We start from the raw sequence: 23,226 nt of genomic DNA, 5'->3' as shown, positions 1-23,226 counted from the left end.
TATGGCAGTTTTGAGAAAACCCATTATGTGTCCAAATGCCGGTTTCCTTTTCTTGTTTAACGCTTTTTAGAGGGCAAAAGTGACTCTCATGTTAAGTCCACAGGCTCGAGCCAATGTCGCTGGGCTAATTGTGAGTTTATCCCACTCCCAAATATCCGAGACGACTCACTCAGAAGACATTTTTACTCTTCCAAGAATTGTGAATTCAGAAGCAGCTTCCCCACCTTCTACGAGAGGGGAAAAAAAAAAAAAAACACAAACTTGTTTAACGGGCATGTTTTTGATTCTTCGCCGCCGGCGACCTTAATTAAAAGCCTCAGAGCCCGAGTGAGGAGGAATGCCCCGCTGCCCCCAGGGAGCCTTCAATGCACAAGGCAGGATGAGCTTGATGTCAGCCCTGGCCATGCCGGCCTCCCGCTTCCCAGTACTGGCACATGCCGCAGCCACCACCGCCGCCCAAGTGGAGCTGGCAGCCCACTGGGACCGAGACCCCGCGGGAAGGCTGGGGCGCCCTGCACATCGGCGCCGGCTCCCAGCTGTCGGCGACCTAAGCGGACACGTATGGCGCGCCCGCCCCACAGCTCCTGCCCGGCTTTGAGCTCTGCTGGCTTGGCTTGGCGCGGCGCGGCGGCGTCCGCTCCACCGGCTCTTCTCAAACGTAGAGTTTATTTATAGGGAGCTAAATTCTCCAACAGGGTGGGGTGAGGGGCAATGAAATGTGTCCAGCCCCCTCCGCAGCTCATTCTCTGTGCCACATATCCCATTTGATTAACAAGCAAGAGACAAGAGCGAACCGAACCAGGGGGCCCTGCTGGGAGTGCAGCGGGCAGAGAGTAGTGTGGCGTCTGCCCGGGGTGGAAGGATGGGGGTGACGGTCCGGGGGGGATGGCGGCCGTGGCTGTCGCCTGATGTGAAGATGCACCGGCCAAAAGCGGGATGAATGACCACCTCAGGGGCGCTTTCTCCTTCCCTTTCTTCCTTCCACTACCGGAGAATGAGAAGAGAGGCAAACAAAAACAGACAAATTTTTAGGGTGAAGAGACAAGAAGAAAGAGAGGGATATATATATGATTACAATATAGATATTATATTCAAGATATGAAGATATGTGAGGGAGTTAAACACAAGAGAATCATAACATCCTCATCTTTCCTGAAATCTCTGCAAACATGAGAAGCGCACAGTTCCTGGCGAGGCTCAGCCGCAGCCCCAGCACATCGCCTCCCTGCTCATTCCTGCCCTATTGCTCCCGCCTGGCCTGTCTGTCCGTCCTCCCTTGAATCCCGCCAGGGCTCTACGGGCCGGGGTACCACTTGGTCCTGCCGGTGTGTAAGTTTCCGTTTGGTCCCACCCCCCGCCACCCCCCCTCCCCTTGGCCCCGCCCCAAGACTGGAGCCCGCTGGGCGGCGCGCTGATTGGCCAGCGCCTGGCGTAGCCGGGCTCGGCAGCTCGAGCTCTCTCCGGCTTTCTACAGACTCCGCGGCCAGTAGTTTGCGGCATCGGGAAGAGCAGCAGCAGCAGTAGCGGCGGCGGCTGGCGCAGCGCGGAGACGGACGAGCGGGCACAGACGGCAGCACGGCTCCCGTGCACCATGCCCGGCTTGCCCGGGAGGCACTGGCACCCGCGTCCCTAGCCAGGTGCTGGCCCTTGGCGCGTTGCGCTCCGCGGCATTCCGGCTGAGCGGATTCATCCGAAATCCTAAACCTCCTACCCCAAACCCATTGCCTCCTGCTTGCTCATACTCCACACTCACACTCCCCACACCACACACTCTTCTCTCTCTCACACATTCACACACAGCCCGAGACAGACAGAGAAAGCGAGACAGACCTCCCGAGTGCGCGAGCGCCCGGGAGGGAGGGAGCCCAAGGCAGCGCGGCCAGCGCCTCTCCGGAAAGATGAAATCAAGACTCTCCTGCAAGTAAACTTTGGCGGCGACAAAATCGTCGACTGTGGCAGCTGCTGAGGCGGATCCGAGCGACATGCAACTGAGCTAGGAGGGCTTCCTCCCGCGGCGGCGGCGGCGGCGGCGGCGGCCCTTGGAGCGACACCCCAGCCCAAACGGAGAGAGGAGAAGCACCCGGTACCCACGGCGGCGGCCCCGCCTCTCCTGGCCGGTACTGTTGTTGCCTCCCCTTCCCTCTTCCCCATTCCCCGCCACCCCGGACCATTAGAAAGACCGGGGCTTTGATTTTCTTGGACAAATTGCCACCTCCCTGTTTCCACAAACTTGACGTGGAGGGTCGGGCTGCGTTGTTAACTTTGATTTCCTAGACGCAAACGCCCGCAGACCCTCAACTGCTCTGTGGGGGGAACTCCGCTCCCACCTCGGATCCTGGACAGACGCACCCCCAAGCCCTCCGAAGCCAGCCTTAGCGCGAGGGAGCGCCCTCAAGCCCTGGCAGCCTCTCTCCCCTCCCCCTTCCTCTGCTGGCCCCGGGACCGCCATCCGGCTCAACCCTATAGCCGGGTGCCCGCGGCGCTTGCCAGTAACTGACTCCCGCCTGTGACACCCCCTTTCTCCCGAACAGGCCTTGAAGAGGCCAGTGTGGCCCCCCCAGACCCCGGAGGGCCCATTCCAAGCGGGTACTCTCTCCGCAGTGAACCGGGAGCGCTGGGGGGAGGTCTTTGCGCATGCCAGGTGCACAGACAGCGAGTTCGCCAGCCTCAGTGCCGGTGCGCCGCGGCGGGCCGGGCAGTGCCTGAAGGGCTGCGCCTCCTCCGCCCTCTTTGCCTTCGCCTCAAGTACTATCCGGACTCAGCGGCGCGTCCTCCAGGCCGCGCAGACGCTGCCCGACCCGCAGCCCTGGGCGGCTGCGGACAGTCGCGCCCGGCTAACTTTGAAGGGGGAAAACTGAGTAGCCGGGCTGGAGCGAGGGGGCTCGGGGCCGCGCGGCGCTCCCTTGGCCCCTTGGAGCCCCCGGGGCCCCCGCGAGCCCCCGCCGCGGCCGCCGCAACCTCAGCATTGGAGCCGCCGCGGGTGTCCCCCGCGCGCCGCCGGGCCGCCCTGGGCGGGACTCCTCCCGCGGCCTCCGGGGCCACGGGGCGCGCGCAACAGGCGGCCCGAACCGGCGGGAAGCTGGAGCGCCGACGGCGTCGGTCTCGGAGGGGTGTGGAGAGGCGAGGCCAGGCAGAGCCCCGCGCAGCCATGGAGTCGCTCCTGCTGCCGGTGCTGCTGCTGCTGGCCGTACTATGGACGCAGGCAGCCGCCCTCATTAACCTCAAGTACTCAGTAGAAGAGGAGCAGCGCGCCGGGACGGTGATTGCCAACGTGGCCAAGGACGCGCGGGAGGCGGGCTTCGCGCTGGACTCCCGGCAGGCTTCGGCCTTTCGCGTGGTGTCCAACTCGGCTCCACACCTAGTGGACATCAATCCCAGCTCTGGCCTGCTGGTAACCAAGCAGAAGATTGACCGTGACCTGCTGTGCCGCCAGAGCCCCAAGTGCATCATCTCGCTCGAGGTCATGTCCAGCTCAATGGAAATCTGCGTGATAAAGGTGGAGATCAAGGACCTGAACGACAATGCGCCCAGTTTTCCGGCAGCACAGATGGAGCTGGAGATCTCGGAGGCAGCCAGCCCTGGCACGCGCATCCCGCTGGACAGCGCTTACGATCCAGACTCAGGAAGCTTTGGCGTGCAGACTTACGAGCTTACGCCCAACGAGCTGTTCGGCCTGGAGATCAAGACGCGCGGCGACGGCTCGCGCTTCGCCGAACTCGTGGTGGAAAAGAGCCTGGACCGCGAGACGCAGTCGCACTACAGCTTCCGAATCACTGCGCTAGACGGTGGCGACCCGCCGCGCCTGGGCACCGTTGGCCTTAGTATCAAGGTGACCGACTCCAATGACAACAACCCGGTGTTTAGCGAGTCCACCTACTCGGTGAGCGTGCCAGAAAACTCGCCTCCCAACACACCCGTCATCCGCCTCAACGCCAGCGATCCAGACGAGGGCACCAACGGCCAGGTGGTCTACTCCTTCTATGGCTACGTCAACGACCGCACGCGTGAGCTCTTTCAGATCGACCCGCACAGTGGCCTGGTCACTGTCACTGGCGCTTTAGACTACGAAGAGGGGCACGTGTACGAGCTGGACGTGCAGGCTAAGGACTTGGGGCCCAATTCCATCCCGGCACACTGCAAGGTCACCGTCAGCGTGCTGGACACCAATGACAATCCGCCGGTCATCAACCTGCTGTCAGTCAACAGTGAGCTTGTGGAGGTCAGCGAGAGCGCCCCCCCGGGCTACGTGATCGCCTTGGTGCGGGTGTCTGATCGCGACTCAGGCCTCAATGGACGTGTGCAGTGCCGTTTGCTGGGCAATGTGCCCTTTCGACTGCAGGAATACGAGAGCTTCTCCACTATTCTGGTGGACGGACGGCTGGACCGCGAGCAGCACGACCAATACAACCTCACAATTCAGGCACGCGACGGCGGCGTGCCCATGCTGCAGAGTGCCAAGTCCTTTACCGTGCTCATCACTGACGAAAATGACAACCACCCGCACTTTTCCAAGCCCTACTACCAGGTCATTGTGCAGGAGAACAACACGCCTGGCGCCTATCTGCTCTCTGTGTCTGCTCGCGACCCCGACCTGGGTCTCAACGGCAGTGTCTCCTACCAGATCGTGCCGTCGCAGGTGCGGGACATGCCTGTCTTCACCTATGTCTCCATCAACCCAAACTCAGGCGACATCTACGCGCTGCGATCCTTTAACCACGAGCAGACCAAGGCGTTCGAATTCAAGGTGCTGGCCAAGGACGGCGGCCTTCCCTCACTGCAAAGCAACGCTACGGTGAGGGTCATCATCCTCGACGTCAACGACAACACCCCGGTCATCACAGCCCCACCTCTGATTAACGGCACTGCCGAAGTCTACATACCCCGCAACGCTGGCATAGGCTACCTGGTGACTATTGTCAAGGCAGAAGACTACGATGAGGGCGAAAATGGCCGAGTCACCTACGACATGACGGAGGGCGACCGCGGCTTCTTTGAAATAGACCAGGTCAACGGCGAAGTCAGAACCACCCGCACCTTCGGGGAGAGCTCCAAGTCCTCCTATGAGCTTATCGTGGTGGCTCACGACCACGGCAAGACATCTCTCTCTGCCTCTGCTCTCGTCCTAATATACTTGTCCCCTGCTCTCGATGCCCAAGAGTCAATGGGCTCTGTGAACTTGTCCTTGATTTTCATTATTGCCCTGGGCTCCATTGCGGGCATCCTCTTTGTAACTATGATCTTCGTGGCAATCAAGTGCAAGCGAGACAACAAAGAGATCCGGACCTACAACTGCAGGTAAAGCCAAGTTTTCTTTCTTTGTCTTGGATGAATAAGGTGTGTTTATCTGTGTCTCTGTGTGAAAATCCTGGTGCTTTTGTTTCCTACTTAAATGCATGCAGCATACTTGCAGTGCTTCTTTTTGTAGGGTGAAAAGTTTGTGGCAGTCCAAGTTGATCAATTCTTTTGATCTGACAATTTGCTGGAAGACAATCATTTAGTGTTTGAATGGATTCTGTCACATAATGATGATGAGCAGAAAAGCAATTACCATTTTAAAATTTGCATAGCTGTCTCCATGAAGTTATGGCAGGAAAAACAGAGAGAGAGAGAGAGAGAGAGAGGGAGAGAGAGATTGTTCATGTTTTTAGGAAAACCGCCAACTACCACAACTTGGTGTCTGGGGCACAGTGTTTTTGGGACAGGTACTGAATGAAAGGAGAGGGAGTGTTGGCAGCTACCCTGTCTTGTTGCAGTGATGAACTCTGGAGAGAGACTGGGAGTGGGAGTGTAAAATGGGAAAGGGAGATTAGGGGGAGGAGAGAACAGGAGTGTGTGGAGATGCAGGTGATTAGTGGTTTTTAGTTTATTCTTGGCTTGTTTTTTATCTAGTCCCCAAACATCTGGCTATATAAAGTGAAATTCTGTCAGGCATCTGTATGTTTTCAAATATCTGGTTGGTTGGTAGTGTGGAGACCAAACATCCCAATGAGGAACAAGACTTTGCATCCAGATGTTTCAGTAAAAATAGCAATCTTCTAGAGTTGATGATGCTTTCCTCTAATGTGAGGCTGTGTTGTGGCATTAAGATCTGGTTGCTACCAGTGGATGTCACTGTGGGCTATTGTGTTACAGTTTCTCTTGAAGTATGTGCAGGATGTGTGTGTGTGGGGGGGGGGGAGAGAGGGATAGAAGGGGGAGGAGAAGGGAGAAAAGAAATGTGGAAGCACAGTATTTTTTAAAAAGATTTCCTGATAAGCACATTAGAAGGTCTTACTGAACCCCCTTCTTACATTTGGATAGAGCACATAAGTCTAAGCATTTCTAAAATCCTAGAATCCAATTTAGAATAATACATGACATTTTTTTTTTCCAGCAGTGTCTCATCGAAACAGTTGAAAAAAGTTGTTTCTTTAGTTTGCTGAAAATGAATGATGCTGCTATTTACAACCAAGGTGTGTGTGTGCTTTCCACACACCTACACATCAGTGTGTCTTTTTGTGCCATTTGTGTCTGCATGTTAATCAGTCAAAATATGTTCCTCTGGTTCAGTTTGTATTTGACACCGTCTGAAATGCACACTTCTGTGAATCAGAGCCCCCTGAATATGTAACAGCCATGCAATTATTGTTTCCCTTTTACTATTCTCTGCGTTACACAAGTTAGTAGACAAATGCTAACCACACATGAATATCAATCAGGTGCCATAAAAGAGCAGCTGCAATGCCTCATAAATGCTTTAATCCTGTTACTAGTGAAATGGCCATGACTTTTCTTTCCTTCAGCACCAAGTCATTTCAGATGGGAGAAATGGAAATTAATATTGCTCTTACCTTTCAAACCTGTGACTGCTAGTGGCGATTTTTATAGGAGAAAAATGTGGGGTCAATAAAATTTTATTTATATGGAGATAATTATGGAGAGGACTCTTTTAAAGCCATTTTCTCAGCATAGAAGTAAATGCATAAGATGCTTTCCTTGATGAAAAAGAAATTAGCTTGAAATAAAGATATTGAAGGCTTTGCCACCTCTTGGTGATGTATGAGTAGAAGTGAGAGCCCTTTCTGAGAACTTGCCAAGGAGATGATTAAACAGGAGGAGAGCATCCAAATATTGAAAAAAAAGAGTAAATCAAAGTGCTCTCCAACTTCACCCAAATGTGTATTTTGTGAAGCACTCTGTTTCCTGTGATGGTTTGGGATTAATGAAGTACAGTATAATTAAATAATTGGTCAATACAGAAAGGGCTGCACAATGAATGCTTCAGCTGAATAATTTGATGGGGCATTGCCAAACTTACTCATCTTGGGTAAACAAAATGATTAAAATTTCCCATTGATTCTGTAAACAGATGAGAATAGAAAATCAACCTTAGTACTAGGGTTTTGGGGATTTTATCTGCTCCCAAACCCCAGTAGTACCAGTTTGCCATCACTGCAAATCTGCCTGAGCACAGAGCGAAGGGGTGAGGGGAACTCAATTGCTTAGCTCTAGATAGGTCCTGGGGACAGAGCAAGATTTTGCCTCTGTAGATGTGCAGTCTCCCTATCTGCTCAGACTTTTTAGAGACCTAAAGTTCAGGAGTGTGTCTTTCCATGTGATTAGGCAGAGGTTTCTTTTGCTAAGCCTCTGCAGAACCTCTTCCTGAAATGCATTCATTTATGAGACTTGCGAGATGATCTGCAATTGCTGCTTGAATTGGGCTCCCTTTTTGTATTCAGACAATTAGCTTTGTCGAGTGAAAATAAGGCACAGTCTTTCCCTTGTAAAGATCAACCCGTATTATTTATTAACCCTATTGTTTTGCTGATTATTGCCCAGAAATCGAATTTCCAAAAAATAAACTGCATCATTATGTGCAAAGTAACAAATGACTTTGAGAATCTGGCTACATTTAAATGTATTTCTTTTGATAAGTCTCTTAATGCTTGGTGTCTTTGGTGCACGTTGCTGGGTCTGTGTCAGTGTTAATTAAATTGAGCTCTTTATGTTCCAGTTGCAGCACAGCTGCTTGTAGGTACACCTGAATGGAGAAGGATGCTGAATGCACTAACCTTTAAATTCCTTTGCAGTAATTGTTTAACCATCACTTGTCTCCTCGGCTGTTTTATAAAAGGACAAAACAGCAAGTGTCTGCATTGCATCTCAGTTTCTCCCATTAGCGAGGAGCAAGACAAAAAGACAGAGGAGAAAGTGAGCCTAAGGGGAAAGAGGTAAAAAGGCATTTCCCCTCATTTAAATGGGTTTGGCTATTAGATTTTTCTAGGAGAGGAGGGGGTCGGGGGGAGAGTAAAAGGGAACTGGGCTAGGGCAGGGAGGAGGGTGTGGAGGAGACGTGAAAGAATGGGGTCTGATCTCCTACCCCAGTCCAAAACTGATCAAGTGAGTCATAGAGGAAGCCGACTGAGGGCGTGTGCCACATGGCAAATGCCTGGAGGAACTGGCAAGCGGGGAGGGGGGGAGGCGGGTATTTTTTATCTTCCTCTATCTCCTCTTTGGTGACTTGCTTTGTATTTCACCTAGGAGTTCCTTTTGGTTCCAGGGAAGCTCCAGATTTGAGCGTTTTCATGCTTTCTCTCCCATAGGCTCAACTTTCCCTGTCCCCACACCCGTGCTCACAGGCCACTCACAATGAAAAATTCCAAATCCAAAGTATAGAAACTTTTTTAGGGGGGTTGGTGGGAGGTTACTATGTTTAATATGAAAAGTTTATGGCCCTCAGCTTGTTTTCCCATGTAAAAAGCACAGGGAGAAACCCGATGATGTAATGCGCCAGAATAAGGAGCTGGAGCAGAAATGGGGTGCAACCCTCTGGGGTGCTTAATGTTTATTAATCAGTGCATGGTTTGGGAGGGTGTTAGTGATTCATGCTGCCTTTTCTGTCACATAGAATTGCTGAGTACTCCTATGGGCATCAAAAGAAATCAAGCAAGAAGAAAAAAATCAGTAAGAATGACATCCGCCTGGTACCCCGGGATGTGGAGGAGACAGACAAGATGAACGTTGTCAGTTGCTCTTCCCTGACCTCGTCCCTCAACTATTTTGACTACCACCAGCAGACGCTGCCTCTGGGCTGCCGCCGCTCTGAGAGCACTTTCCTGAATGTGGAGAACCAGAATACCCGCAACACCAGTGCTAACCACATCTACCATCACTCTTTCAACAGCCAGGGGCCCCAGCAGCCTGACCTGATTATCAACGGTGTGCCTCTGCCTGAGGTGAGTGCAGCTAAGTGGCTCTGTGAGGTTCTCCCAGACCTCCTTCTTTAGCTGCTTGCTGGATACCATAAGCTGCTGTGCTGGCACATCCTCTGGCAGGGGTGGGGGGAATTTTTCTGCTTATGCCTATTTTCATACTAAGGGTTTGCTACCAGTGCTTCTTGGAGCAAATGGTAACCTAACATACTGGGCCTTTGTGTAGGTGTGGGTGTTGGAATTGGCAACTCAAAGAGTCTGAACCCTTGAAATCACTGTGTGATATCCTGGCATAACTCAAGTTTGCTCCACCTGTTGCAAATATAGCACGCTTGACAGCCAGCAGTACCAGTATGCCAGTAAAGTGGCTTAGAAAGAGTCATCAAGTAGTGTTGAAAATGGATGAAACCCTCTAATGCCCTGGGACCAGTTTTCCAGTGTGAGAGTGATTCAGCCTCCTAAAGCCCCCATTTGCTTTTTCTTTCGTCACATCACTGTTCTCTAGCATTTTGGTGAGATATGGATGGACTGGTTAAAAGGAGGCAAAGCAAAAAATTAAAAAGCCACTTTGCCATTTCTTAGCAGTTCTAGTGGTAACATTTGATGGTTGAGAAGATTGAAACTGTCATTATTGCTAAAAATTTAAGAATTAGTTGACTGGTTGCAGTGGTTCACACCTGTAATCCCAGTACTTTGGGAGGCCGAGGCAGGAGAATCCCTTGAGCCCGGAATTCCAGATCGGCTTGCCAGCCTGGGCAATATAGTGAGACCTCGTCTCTAACAACGAAAAAAAAAAAAAAAAAAAAGAATAAGAATTATCTATGCATTCGATTTAGCTCTGTTTCTCTTCACTAGGAATGAATGATTTTAAGTAGATTTTTTTTTTTTTTTTTTTTTTGAGATAGAGTTTCTCTCGTTGCCCAGGCTAGAGTGCAATGGTGCAATGTTGGCTCACCGCAACCTCTGCCTCCCGGCTTCAAGCAATTCTCCTGCCCCAGCCTCCCGAGTAGCTGGGATTACAGGCATGCGCCATCACGCCTGGCTAATTTTGTATTTTTAGTAGAGACAGGGTTTCTCCGTGTTGGTGAGGCTGGTCTCAAACTCCTGACCACAGGTGATCGGCCTGCCTTGGCCTCCCAAAGTGCTGGGATTACCACCGCGCTGGGCTTAAGTAGAAATATTTTTAAAAATGTGATGTGGTCAGATGTTTGCTGGCTATTGAAATATTTCAGGGCAGTAGAGTGGTATATGGATGATGGCTGGTGGGTAGCTGGGTGGAAGGCTATAAATAACATTTCTTAAGTTGATTTCATTTTTCCATGAATTGCTTAAGTCCCTCTTTGGTTAGAAATTTGATGCCCTGGAAGGCATATGTCCTCTTCCAAGCTACCAGTGAAAAGAATACTGCACACTTGGAGATCTCTTTCACATCTTTCAAAGCACCTTCCCAAACATTGTTTTGTTTGATCCTCACAATCAGGTATCTTGATAGGTTGCCCTTCAGTAGATGATGAAACAGAGGTCCAGAGATGCTAAGAGACTTACTCAGACTCACAAAGCTGGTCATCAAGAGAGGGAGGACCAGACTGAAGGACTCCATACTCCCTGGCAAATGTGATTTCAGTGACACCTTCCTGCCTTAAAAGTAATTCAACCTGACATACCCAGGCTATGATGCATACATAAAATGGCCTCATAGTATTTGTGTCAATTTTGTAGGATAAGGGGTCTTAGGACCACTTACATTGATTGCTGCTTCTAGTTCCTGAACAATAATTCTCATCAGAATTAATGGGGCCGAACACCAGTGCTTTTGATGAGTAACTGATGGTATTCTGCCAGCAACAAAAGCACCAATATTTTCTATTTATAACTCTATAAATAAGGATTTTTTTCGAAAGTCCAATATTGTGCTAGGTAAACTTAGTTATACTTATCAATGTTAGTGAATACTACTAAGGCCTAGACCGTAGACTACTTGGAAGACTACTTGTGGATCACCAATAGCTCAGCAATAGAAAGTGAGAGGTAGTGGTGTGTAGGGGAATCAGATTGATCATGATTTTGAAGCCAGGGATCACTGCTTGCTGTGGAAACTAAGACTCTTTCTTTATCTACAAAACGGGCATACCTGTCATGCAAAGTTTTTCCAAGATGACTTGTGTAGTGTAGAAGGTCCAACTCATTGATGTCCCCAAAAGAGTAGACCTCTTCATCAGACAGTTGGAGAATCAGTGTTACAATGGCTTGCACTACTGATTGTGTCTCCCTAGGCACTTGTAACCAAAGAGGAATTTAGGCTGCTTCTATACAGGTAAGTCCTACAAAGTGTTATGGCCATACTATTCATATTGATCATTTAAACAGTAGAGGTGAAAGATGCCAAAGTTGTGGGTTCAGTTGTTCACAAGTAACAGCACTGTTACTTGTGGAGATGGACAAAAGAGTTGAATCCGGAGGACTTGGTGATCACTTAAGCAATCATTCCAAGGTACTAGATAAATGTGAGTTCTGGTGTCTATGAAATAGATGGAGAGGACAGAAAACATATGACTACATCTGCTTGGTTTACCTAAGACTTAGTATCATTTCTGGGATTCTTCCATGGGCTGAATGAAACAAAATATTGCTTCAATTATTTAGAAAAGCCATTTAAAATCTCAGTTCTGATCCTGTCTCTGACTCACAAAGCCAGATGCTTTTCCTTGGTTAACAAAATTACACAGTTTTGGTGTGTACAGCTGGTCAGGGCCAAGACAGTGTGTACTAGACATAGTGAGGTTGTGTGTATTTCTAATATTTAGTCCCTCCTGGAGAATTCAACTGGCAAACCCATTCAGAAAGGAGAGAGGCCCACTTACAGCCAAATATATACCAGGCCATTTAACTTGAATCAGTCACAATGCCCTGCATAGGGAAAATGGCACTTCTCATTTTCTTTTATACCAAAGGCCACTGGACTTGGTGGAATACTTAGGTTCAATGAAATCTATAGAAGAGCAGGGATGATTGATTCATTCATTCAACTGATATTTGTTGAGCCTACTCTTTGTAAGGCACTGCTCTAGGCTTTGGCATTAGAGAGATGAAAAAGACAAGAAATGCACATTCTAACGTGAGAGACAATCAAGTAAATAGGTGATTTGCAATATAGAGTAATAAATGCTAATATAAGGTGCAATGGGATATTCTCCATTGCTAGGATAATAACATCTTGATATATTTCTTACATTATCTTTATATTTCCCTAATTAATTAATCCATTCAAGAAAGCAACATTTATTAAGCAATTATAGCACAGAATGATAAGTGCTATGATGTGGCAAATATAAGATTCTATAGAAATTTCTCTATTAAATCATATTATGTTACTTACATTGTTCTTTATATTATTTCATTAAATAATTCTTTCATTTGTTCATTAATTTATCCCATTACCAGTTATTATACATTTAGAATGTGCCAGATAATGTACTATTTCCTGAGGATCAAAAATAATAAAACACTTGTTTCTTGACCCCAGGGAGCTTACAGAAAGACAAGTAAACAGGTAATTTCAATTCAGAATAACATCCTATTCCTGAGCACATGTTACATTCTTACTCTCCAGGTTGGGACAAAAGGGCACTACCTAGTAGGTTCCTCTGTTGGATTACCTGTGTCAAACCCATTCCCTTTATGAGCTGTAGATCCAGTTACAGGGCTTACTCTCAAAGGGATTATAGACGAGTCCACTCAGACCTGTTGTATGCTAGCTGTACTCTATCACACTTTGAAATTTGTCACCATGGCATTAGATCAAGTCAGTAAGCATTGTTGGAGTATCTACTATGTGCTCAGCTGTGTGGCAGGGACCATGGAGATTCCAAATAAGTTCAAGACGTAAATTCTGCCCTCAGAGAGTTCACAGTCTAGTTGGGGAGCTAAGATCACCCAGAATGATTTCACTGGCAAGCAATACAAGATAGTTTCTGATCACCTGTCGCTTTGTAGACTCCTAAGAACTCCTTTCTCTTCCTTTCATGGCAGCCTTACATTTTATGTAGGTTTGCCATTGAACCCTCAAAATTTAGTGCTGAATGGAAGATAGCTCTTGTATCAGTGTCCAAACCTAGCCACATCTGAACATTGTTGGCTCTAGAAGCTAACAGAAATACAACTTTGAATGCGGTTAGGTAGACAAGGTAAAGGGAATAGAACATTAGTCAAGAATTGGAACTCAGTTTACAGTATTGCAGAGATAATCTTGTGTAGAATTGTATATCATTATTTACTTGTCCTCTGATGTTGGCTGGGAAATCAGCTGTGTGGATTTTGTGGTTTTGTACACAAATTTGAGGGGCAAAGTGGAGGATGCCTTTGCTGTTTACAGAAGATTTTTGTAGAATTAGTGATGTCAGGTATCTTTTACATATTTTAAACTGAAAGGTGAGGTTTGCATTCCTTGGTATCCTGGTTTATTTTACTCATAGACTTAGTGTATATGTGAATGAATTAGACGGTGTGTGTGTGTGTGTGTGTGTGTGTGTGTGTGTGTGTGTGTGTGTATGAGGGAGTAGAAAAGAGTGAAGAGAGAGGAAAGGAGGTTGAAAAAGAAGGAAAATGGAGAAGAAAGATAGTAGGTTTATCAGTTTGCTAAGATCTTTCTAAAAATAGTCCAAGTTTTTTGAGAGGCTCCTTAGTATGGCAAATACTTTTTCTTCCAGTCTTATGGAATGGAGACATGTCTACTGGTGCCTCTGGATGCTGGAAAGTGTTATTCCTTTGTACAGCAGCGTTGCTGCATTACCATTTTTGTCACCTGGGTCCAGTCATTATTGGAGGAAGAAAATGCAACTCATTGCTTGTACTGGAAATGGAGACTTGGGTGAGACTTCTTCCTGCCTCCAGGAGGGGTGAAATGGCCCAAACACCCAGTGTCTTTTGTGCAGTATTTTTAAATTTTAGTTTTCTGATGTTGAATGTTTCTGAGCTGACAGTTCTAACGGAGTGATAGGAGGTAAAAACTTAGAGAATTACAGTCATAGTTACGTAGGGATTTAAATTTTGGTTTCAATCTCAATCATGGATTCTATTTTCTACCTTTCATCAGGAAACTGTAGTTTCTTTGATATGAGGCATCTAAGGGTTGTGTGTGCATGCTCTGCTATAGTCACTCATGCAACAGTCTTCATAAGTAGCGATGTAGTAGCCGTGGAAGAGTTTGCAGAACAAGAATGTGTGTGGTAGCCAAATTGAATGCTTCCAATTATCCTACAGAAAGTCTGAATGCCTGGTCATCTTAGTGGAAATAATGAAAATAAAACATTAGTTAGGCTTTTAAAACAAATAGTCCAGTACACTTTAGTTCCTAAAACAGTTTTAAAGTTAGAGATTTGCAGTGACTTAAATGAAATTCTGGGCTAAATTAGACAGCCACAAACCTATCAGGTAGTAGATTCAGAAAGCGCTAAAAAATAATAGGTATGATAAGACTGGTTTGGATAGCATGGAAATGACACAAAGCATCACCTCTAATTAAAACAAACCAACAAACCCTTTAGTGCACATCTTGTTTGTTTCCTTATTACAGCGGGGTCTTATAATCGTTTAAGTCCTATCCCTAAGGGTCAAAATAACCCTGCAGGAGAAAGCAGTGAAAAACAATGCAGCCCACATCTTTTCAAGCATTCTCATTTCAGTTTTCTTCAAAAATCAAGGACTCCATTTCTACCAGCAGTCATTCTAGGGCCACCCATTGCCTACATTGTATCTTATTGGCGTGTTTCACCTCTAGCTGAGACAGCCAGTTTCCCAGCGGGGATGGGCTTGCAAGATGTGTTCCAGAATAAACTGTTCCTCTGTTGTCTCCATGCAACTGCCACAGAACTGCAGAACTGAGTTAGTTTACATTAGTATCTGCTAATTTATTATTATCATTCCTTATTGGCAATTAGCTGGTTACCTTAGAGATCACCTCTCTCCCCGTACACCTTCGCTAAAGTTGAGCTCAGCCAGAGCTCTTGCTAATGATCCTGAGATTTTTTCTCCCTAAGGGGCTGGAGGCAGGACATTTTCCAGAGAGGGCCCTAAGGCTTTGGAATTCGCCTTATCAGAGGACCACTTGTTTTGGGTCCAGGTGGCTCTACCTGGTTTTTTCTCTGATTGTCAGTCAGACTTACAAGGTGGGGCGAGCTGCAGACCTCTCTCTCCCTAACCTTGCCCCAGCCTGTGCTGTGGCTTGAGCTTATTGTGCCCAGGGCAGAAGCTAAGGGCTTAGGGGATTGCTTGTTAGGAATTAGGGAACTAAAAAAGGATGAAGTCACCTCCTGGCAAAGCTGGAGTCTTTCAGCTGTGGCAGTGCTGTGGCTTTTAGGCGTCTGCTTCAAGTTTCAGATGTTGACCCCTCTGCATGTGTACCTCAGCTTCCAGGATTTAGGGGAGGCCAAGCTTGGTTGAATCGAGTGTCTCAGATGTGGGTAAATAAAGTTGTTTTTACAAGAGGCCTGTGTGTGAGAGGTGGGAGGCTGGCTCTGGAGCAGCCATTTTCCCCCACGGAGAAGAAGTTTGATTTCTTGATGTGTGACTGGCTGGCCTTTGATGTGAGCCTCATTTACTTCGAACAATTGAGAGGCTTGAAGTGAAAATCCCAGAGGATCAGTTGTTTGCAGAGGGAAATGCTCTTCAAGTTACATTTCCTATTTGGCTGCTGTGTAGTTAGAGTGGTTTTTGTGTGGGCTGCATAGTGGGGTCACTCAGCTTCTGGTCGGTGTACCCAGGCTGCTAGCACCTCCCTGTGCCCCCTAGGGGAATGATGAAGAAAATTCCTGCAGCTGTGGGGACAGCAACTCTGCCAACTCCGGGAGCTTGAGCTCCTATGCGGAAACCTTACTTGTTATCATTAGGCATATTGGTTAGGACCACACAGCTCCACAGCATTTCTAGAAGAGCTGTCAGAATGGACCAGTGTTTCCACTCTACAGTGATGAAAATGGAAAAGGCAAATGACTTACCCAGGCACACAACATTTGCAGCCAAACAAGCCTCCATTTTGCTTCATAGTAGTTCCTCTGGTGCAGCTTCCAAGCGTTTTCTGTCACTTAATGAAAAACCTGACAGGACTCTCCAGGAGGACCTGCGGGTATGCTTTCAATGGTAGCTGTGTTCCTGAAAAGCTAGTCAGCCTAAGAGTGTTTGTTTTGTAAATTAGACCCCATGCTAATCACAGCAGTGGAATTCTGTATTTAAAGAAAGCCTGTGGTGGATCCTTTCATAAAGAAGAGTCCTTATATAATGTGAATAATCAACTCCTAACTGATTTATTTTGTAAGTCTGGATTTTCACATATCTTGTTTGCTTAAAATTAGATTCCTCAAATTGACAAGATTTACAAAACCTTTGAAAGGTGGGCCAATTCATTTTTCCCTTGATTGAAATCTGGCCCTTGAATCCTCACTGGTTAGCCTTCCTGTTTGAATTTTACTTAATTAAACAACTTGCAACTATGTAATATTTAAAATATAGTGTCCAGAAAAGATGGGTACGAGCCATTGAAATTTAACAAGTATTAGCATTTAATATTTGCTCCAGATTCTTAAAAAATGAAATAAAATATGACAGCTGCCACCTTCCCATCCTTTTCTCTCCACTGTTTGTAAACCCTTGACTCAAAGGACAGAAGCCCATCACGAATGTTTTTTGTTGCTGTTGTTGTTTTGTTTTGTTTTTTGTCTTCACCTCTAGAGCTTGTTCCTGAAAAGAGATGGCTTCCTCTTTGCCGTCTCAGATTCCGAAAGCTCCCCAAGTCAGTAAGGATTTCCTGTATTGGGTAGAGCCTGGGAATTACTTTGGAAAATGAAAGAGCTCTCTTAGACTTTCCTTTAAATTCAGTATTTGGGGAGGGAGAAAAATCACTTTTCAGAACGGGGGAAAAATGAGAATGAGAGTGAGATAGACAAATTGACAGACACATGTTAGGACCAACTGCCTACAGAATTTTGAGCAGACCCTTTGGGACTGAAGCAGGCAGGAAGCTTGGTGTCAAATCTCTGTTCTCCTTGAGCTCTGTTCATGGGCTAGCACCGCGGCTTCTTTTTGTTGTTGTTTTCGAGACGGAGTCTCGCTCTGTCACCCAGGCTGGAGTGCAGTGGTGTGATCTCGGCACACTGCAACCTCCGCCTCCTGGGTTCAAGCGATTCTGCTGCCTCAGCCTTCTGAATAGCTGGGATTACAGGCATGCACCACCATGCCCGGCTAATTTTTTTTTTTTTTTTTTTTGTATTTTTAGTAGAGACAGAGTTTCACTGTGTTGGCCAGGCTGGTCTCGAACTCCTGACCTCAGGTGATCCACCCGCCTCTGCCTCCCAAAGTGCTGGGATTATAGGCTTGAGCCACCATGCCTGGCTGCACTGCGGCTTCTTAATGTCAGATGCTTAAGCACTGCCTTGATGTGCATAGTCTTCTGATGCTCCATTAAGTCTCTGAGTGCCAGGGTGGCCAGTTTTCAGTTTCTCCCACTGGGCCCCATCTGGCCGCTGTTCTGTGGCAAGCTGCTCTCCCTCACTGCCACCAGCACTGGCCTTGGCGGTCTCTGCCTTCTGGATTATTTTCGCTCCCAAATCTGATTTCCAGAGCATGAAGGGCACCTCTTCTCAGATTGTGTAGTTTGCTCTTCTGAGCAAAATGGATTCCCTGTGTAAGCTGACAGGAAGAAAAGTTCAATCCAAAGGCCAGATCCCTCTTCAGGGGAGAGTGTGTGTGTGTGTGTGTGTGTGTGTGTGTATGTATGTATGTATGTGTGGGAGAGGGAGGGGGGAAGGAGAGAGAGAAATAAGCGGGAGGGAATAAAATGAACATTATCTGCTTCTCTCATTCACTTTTTTGCCTCTGTGATGATGGAGCCTTTACTGGCTGGGCTGACTGTACACATGTCTATGATATTAGGTCCTCAGAGCCCCCTTCCCAACTCTTTGACATTCTGCTGGTTGTCTCCCTGAGGAAATGCTCATAAGCTTAGTCACAGCAGGCTGTGATCCCCCAAATGTGAGACCATGACACCCCAATTTGATATAGCTCAAGGATAGATATCTCAGAGACTCTTTTTAATTGAGAACTCGGTGAGTAGGAAGCAGCCAGATAATCATTGCTGTGCATACAACTCAGCTTAAGAATACTTTATAGTGCATATTTTCAATTTATTAGAAATTATTTTCTGAGGCTTGCTTTCTCTTTTTGTTTCTTTTGGGCACAATTCTGTATCAAGCTTTCCTCTTCTTTAATTCTCTTGGCTTGAGGGAGTCTGCTTTGGGCTGCCTATGTATACAGGTCGTTTGCTATAAAACCGTATCTTTTCTAAGTGAGAAGAATGAACAGGGAGACCCTGTCAAACTGTGTTCAGAGGGATTGGCTTAACCTTTAAGAGGCTTTTTTATAACTAAAAAGGTCCATAATCTAGCATTCATATTTGAAACTTGACATACTTGAAGGAGGCAGGGCTCTGGAGATACAGGGACGAACAGAGGCATATGGCTACAGGTAATGGTGAATGGCTTGTTGGAAGACTGATTTCCTCCTCTGTGCAGCCAGGCACAGAGGCCACAGTAAGGACACAGACACACTGCACTCATAAGATTGGCATCGACTATGAGCTTGCTGTACTGATCATTTCTTTAATTAGTGCATTTCCATTTTTTCAAGTATAGACTTTTGAGTGATGGAGTATGCTAATGGTAACATTTGTTCCTAAAAGCTTAGGGGAGGGAAGACAATGGTATTAGTACTAAATATTGTTTTTTTTCGTAGTGAAATTTTGCCTGATTTTAAAATTGCAAAATAATTTTATGATAGTTATGGCTCTTTGGAAACAAATCGCAAATACTACATATGAAACACCAATTTTCTGTGTGGCTTGTGCACTTACTAATGGCATATGTGTACTTACACTTCTAGGTCATTCTAATTTTGCCTTTACTGGTAATTCTTTAGAAATAGAAAAAGAGGTGTGCTTTGTTGCAGTAAAAATATAATAATTTCCTGAAACGGAAAGAAAGCTAACCTGCCTTTGCAAAAACTCTGCATTGTGTAGTGGCCTGATGGAGCAAAACCTTATAAAACTGGTAAGCTATAAATACCATGGCACTGGGCATTGTTGGAATGACATCCGGGGCTTGGTTTTTGCACATCTGATCACCAGGTACCCTCAAGAGGAGATCATGGAAGGTGGAGACAAATCCGTACCTGTAAAGGTTTGTGGCTGTGCATGGTGTCATATTTGGAAGTATGGGATCAAATAAATATGTGTGATGTTTGCAACACTTTGCTCTCCTCACTCTTTGAGCCTAGCAAACTCTATCAGGACAGTTTTCTCTAGTGTGTGAGTGAGCCCAAGTGACTGTATCATCAAAGATAACCATCTAGAAATCTGCAATTCTGAGGTAGGGGAGGAGGTCACTAGCAAAACAGATGAAACAACCACGTAAAAAGAAGCTTTAGTTTGTTGAAACCTGTTATTACTAGGGAAATCAGAACCCAAGACATAGAGAATTCTGAAAATTCCAGAGAAATGCCGAACTACACCAAACCTGCAACAATATGTGAAGAGATTGGGTTAGGGGATCTCCAAGTTGTCTTTCAGCTCTAGGTGTAAATGTGTCAATGTTTGCTGCATTGGTTTGAAGGGCTTCATATAGCTGCCTGCATTAAAGTTTGAGTCCATGTGATGACAATGGTTGCTCTGTAGGTGATATTGAAGACAGAGGACTTAGCTATGGCAGGTGACACAATAGGTACAGCACATTAGCTTTCAATGAGGACAGCATATTCTGTGTATAATCTGGGTTGTGAGTGTGCATGCCAAAACTCAGAGCCTCTCTGTTCAAATATGTCTTCCTGTCCAATGCGAGTTCTGCCATAAAGGCAGCAATGGGTATTCTAACCTTGCCTCATTTGGTCTGTACTTGTTTTAGGGATGAATAGGAGATGCACGTGTCTTGCCTGGCAAACGACCTTTCAGGAGAGCACAAATTCACTTAAATATAAATTATGTCGATTATCACTGTACCTAAAAATTTACAGAGCTGGAAGTCACCGAGATCTCCTTTTAAGTTGGGTATTCTTGAAAACTGTTTTGTATATCATGATAAATTATCTAACCTTTTATACAGTTGAAGGCCAACATTATGGAAATAAGCAGCTTTTTATTCCGTTCTAAGGTCAGTCTAACCAAATTATGCAACTTCTAATGCAATTGCTCGAAGCTTCCACTTTGAGAGTTTTTTCATCTTAATACCTTGCAACAGAGATAAATATTTTAGCTGCTATTCATGCTTAACAATATATTTCACTGATTGTCATTCTCTTCGTGGGATTTGTTGGCATGAGAGGCAGCCCACCATGGCTCTGCTCATTTTGCTGTTTGTTATAGATTATAAGAAAAGAGCCAAAATTCAATAAAAAAATGTATTTTTGTTCTTGCTGTTATTTTTAATTTCAGGCCATAGGAGGCTGACTGAGCCCTACAGAATCAATATATACTTGGCACTTGGGGTTTGACTTAAGAGCCAAAAATGAGGTAGATTTTCTTTTAAACTAGATTTGATTCCAGAATTATTAAACCCAATGCATGTTGGAGGCTGATGGACTGCATCCAGCAGGATTTGGGGCACCTTCTGTAACAAAGCAATCTATTTCTTTCAGGGAGTTACTGTTACTTCAAGGGAAGGGGCAGTCGGAGGGGACACCCTTGGAAGCTCTGTTCTACCCTAGGCTCCCTAAACAATAATTTTTAGGAGCTCCTTGATGGTAGGATCAACTCTATGCAATTTCTTTTGGACAGTGTCAGGTGTTTATTAAATGTATTTTGTTACTGATGACTAGCTCTATACTGGTTACAGTGCCCTGCTGTTAGAGAGTATCCATTTATTCTGGGTCAAACCTTGCCCTCTATGATGATTTGCCTCCAGACTTTAGTGAGTGGACTTACTGTTTAGTAGTTAGGCTCCTTAAAAAAAAATTTTTAGCTTGAAAATATCCATCCATTCATCCCTCCACCAAATATTTATAGATCATCCTTCACTGACCAGGCCTGTATTCAGCCCAGAGAGACATAGAGAAAGCGTAAGTGGTACATCACCTTGTAGTTTATATTGCCACTGAGGAGACAAGATAGAAGTTAACCACGTTTTCTTTAAGTCAATGAGGAAAGCAAGGATCATTTACTAAATGGTGCCATGTAATTGGTTAACAATTGGAAAAAATATGATTTTATTTCCCACTATATGACAAAAATAAATTTCACATTTATTAGTTAATATGAAAACTCAAATAATAAAATTATTAGAAGAAAATATAAATAAATATCCAATTAATTTTGAAACTGAAGAGGACTTCAAGAGCATAAAAACAATGAAAATGAGCACAAAGAAAAATACCAGCAGCTCTCACTATCAGCTGGGAAAATATTTTAAATTTATAGTGCAGAGAACCTATATTTATTAATTTGTTTTTCAGCTTTATTGGGAGTGTAATTGACAAATACAAATTGTGTATATTTAAGGTGTACAACTTGATGTTTTGACTCATGTATACATTGTGAAATGATTGCCACCATCAAGCTAGTTAACATAGCCTTTACCTCATATAGTTACCATTTTTTAAAATGGTGAGAACACTTAAGATCTACTCTCTTAGAAAATTTCAGGAATACAATACAGCATTGTTAATTATAGTCACCATGCTGTACATTAGATCTCCAGAACTTATCTTGTATAGAAACTTTGTATCCTTTGGCCAATATCTTCCTGTTTCCCCCACCCACAACCCCTGACAACCACCATTCTGTTCTCCTTCTATGAAGAACCTGTGCTTATTAATTCATTAATTAATGCTTCAGTTATTTATAGAGTGCTTACTACATGTTAGTCACTATTCAAGGTGCTAGGGATACAACCGTGAACAAAAATCTCTGTTTCCATTGAGTTTACATTTTTATGGGCAAATGGTGATACGAAGAAAAATAAGGAAGCATGAAGCGTACATGTTTTGTCGAGAACGAGGATTGCTCTAGGAAGGTCAGGGAAGACATCTTGAATAAGAGGACTTTTAAACAATACCCTTATATATAAAGAGCTCTTACAAAACAATGAAAAGACAAACACCCCAATATGAAAAATGTAAAATGAACACAAATGGATAATTAATAAAGAGGCCATTCAAATGGCCAATAGATATACAAAAATATTTCAACCATAGTAATCAACTAATAGCAATGAACTGCTATTGATTTTTAATTGCAAAGATGATGCATACTTACTACTAAAAAATCAAGGAACACGGGAATGTGTAAAAAGTTAAAGTCTTCACAACTATTTCCTCACCAATCTGTTACCTCTGGGGAATCACAGACAATGATTTGATATGTAAGGTGTCATTTTGTACTTATCAAATAAGCAAAGATTAAAAAAATAACAGTGATGGCAAGGGTGTGGTTATGATACATTGCAACCTGGAATATAATTTTAAAAATTGATATAATCTTTCCTGGGGGCAATTTGGCAATACACATTAAAAGCCCTAAGATATCTAATATTTCTACTTCTGGAATTTATCCTAAGGAAATAATTTTAGATCAGCATAGAAATTCATGTACAGAGGTGTTAATCTCAGTATAATTTATGAGGATAAGACATCAGAAATATCTTAAATATCATCAATATGTTAATAGCTAAATATATTATGATATATAGATATGCTAGAATACTGTGAAGCCAGTAGAATAATATTTTGAGGAATATTTAATTACACATGAAAATACGGTATAATATATATTAATTGAAAAAATCAGAAAATGAAACAACATACATAGATTCCAGTTTAATATATGCATATATTAGTTATTCAAATTGTTTAAATGTATTACAATATATAAATACATATAATATGTAAACGATCCAATTATGTGTGTATATATATGTGTGTGTGTGTGTATATATATATATATACACACATACACATGCACATATGCACACACATAAGACTGGAAAGAAAATTAGCAAAGCAT

The 23,226-nt window shown here is 45.0% G+C and overlaps 1 protein-coding gene across 2 annotated transcripts in view; it reads left to right on the top strand.

The window, feature by feature from the left end:
* The first annotated feature begins 2,510 nt into the window (after positions 1 to 2,510).
* The window catches only part of PCDH19 (protocadherin 19), a 114,700-nt gene continuing 93,984 nt past the window's right edge, over positions 2,511 to 23,226 (top strand). Inside the window, 3 exon segments of one of the 2 annotated variants that reach the window (NM_001265688.1) lie at positions 3,126 to 5,295; positions 8,070 to 8,210; positions 8,888 to 9,215. In NM_001265688.1, coding sequence (NP_001252617.1) covers positions 3,149 to 5,295; positions 8,070 to 8,210; positions 8,888 to 9,215 — 2,616 coding nt within the window. In that variant the 5' untranslated portion in view covers positions 3,126 to 3,148. 2 annotated transcript variants of the gene reach the window in all.

This window comes from Macaca mulatta, chromosome X, assembly GCF_049350105.2.
Source record: "Macaca mulatta isolate MMU2019108-1 chromosome X, T2T-MMU8v2.0, whole genome shotgun sequence".
Classification (NCBI taxonomy): Eukaryota; Metazoa; Chordata; class Mammalia; order Primates; family Cercopithecidae; genus Macaca; species Macaca mulatta.
The sequence above is the reverse complement of the archived record's forward strand: the minus strand, read 5'-3'. Positions and strand labels throughout refer to the sequence as shown.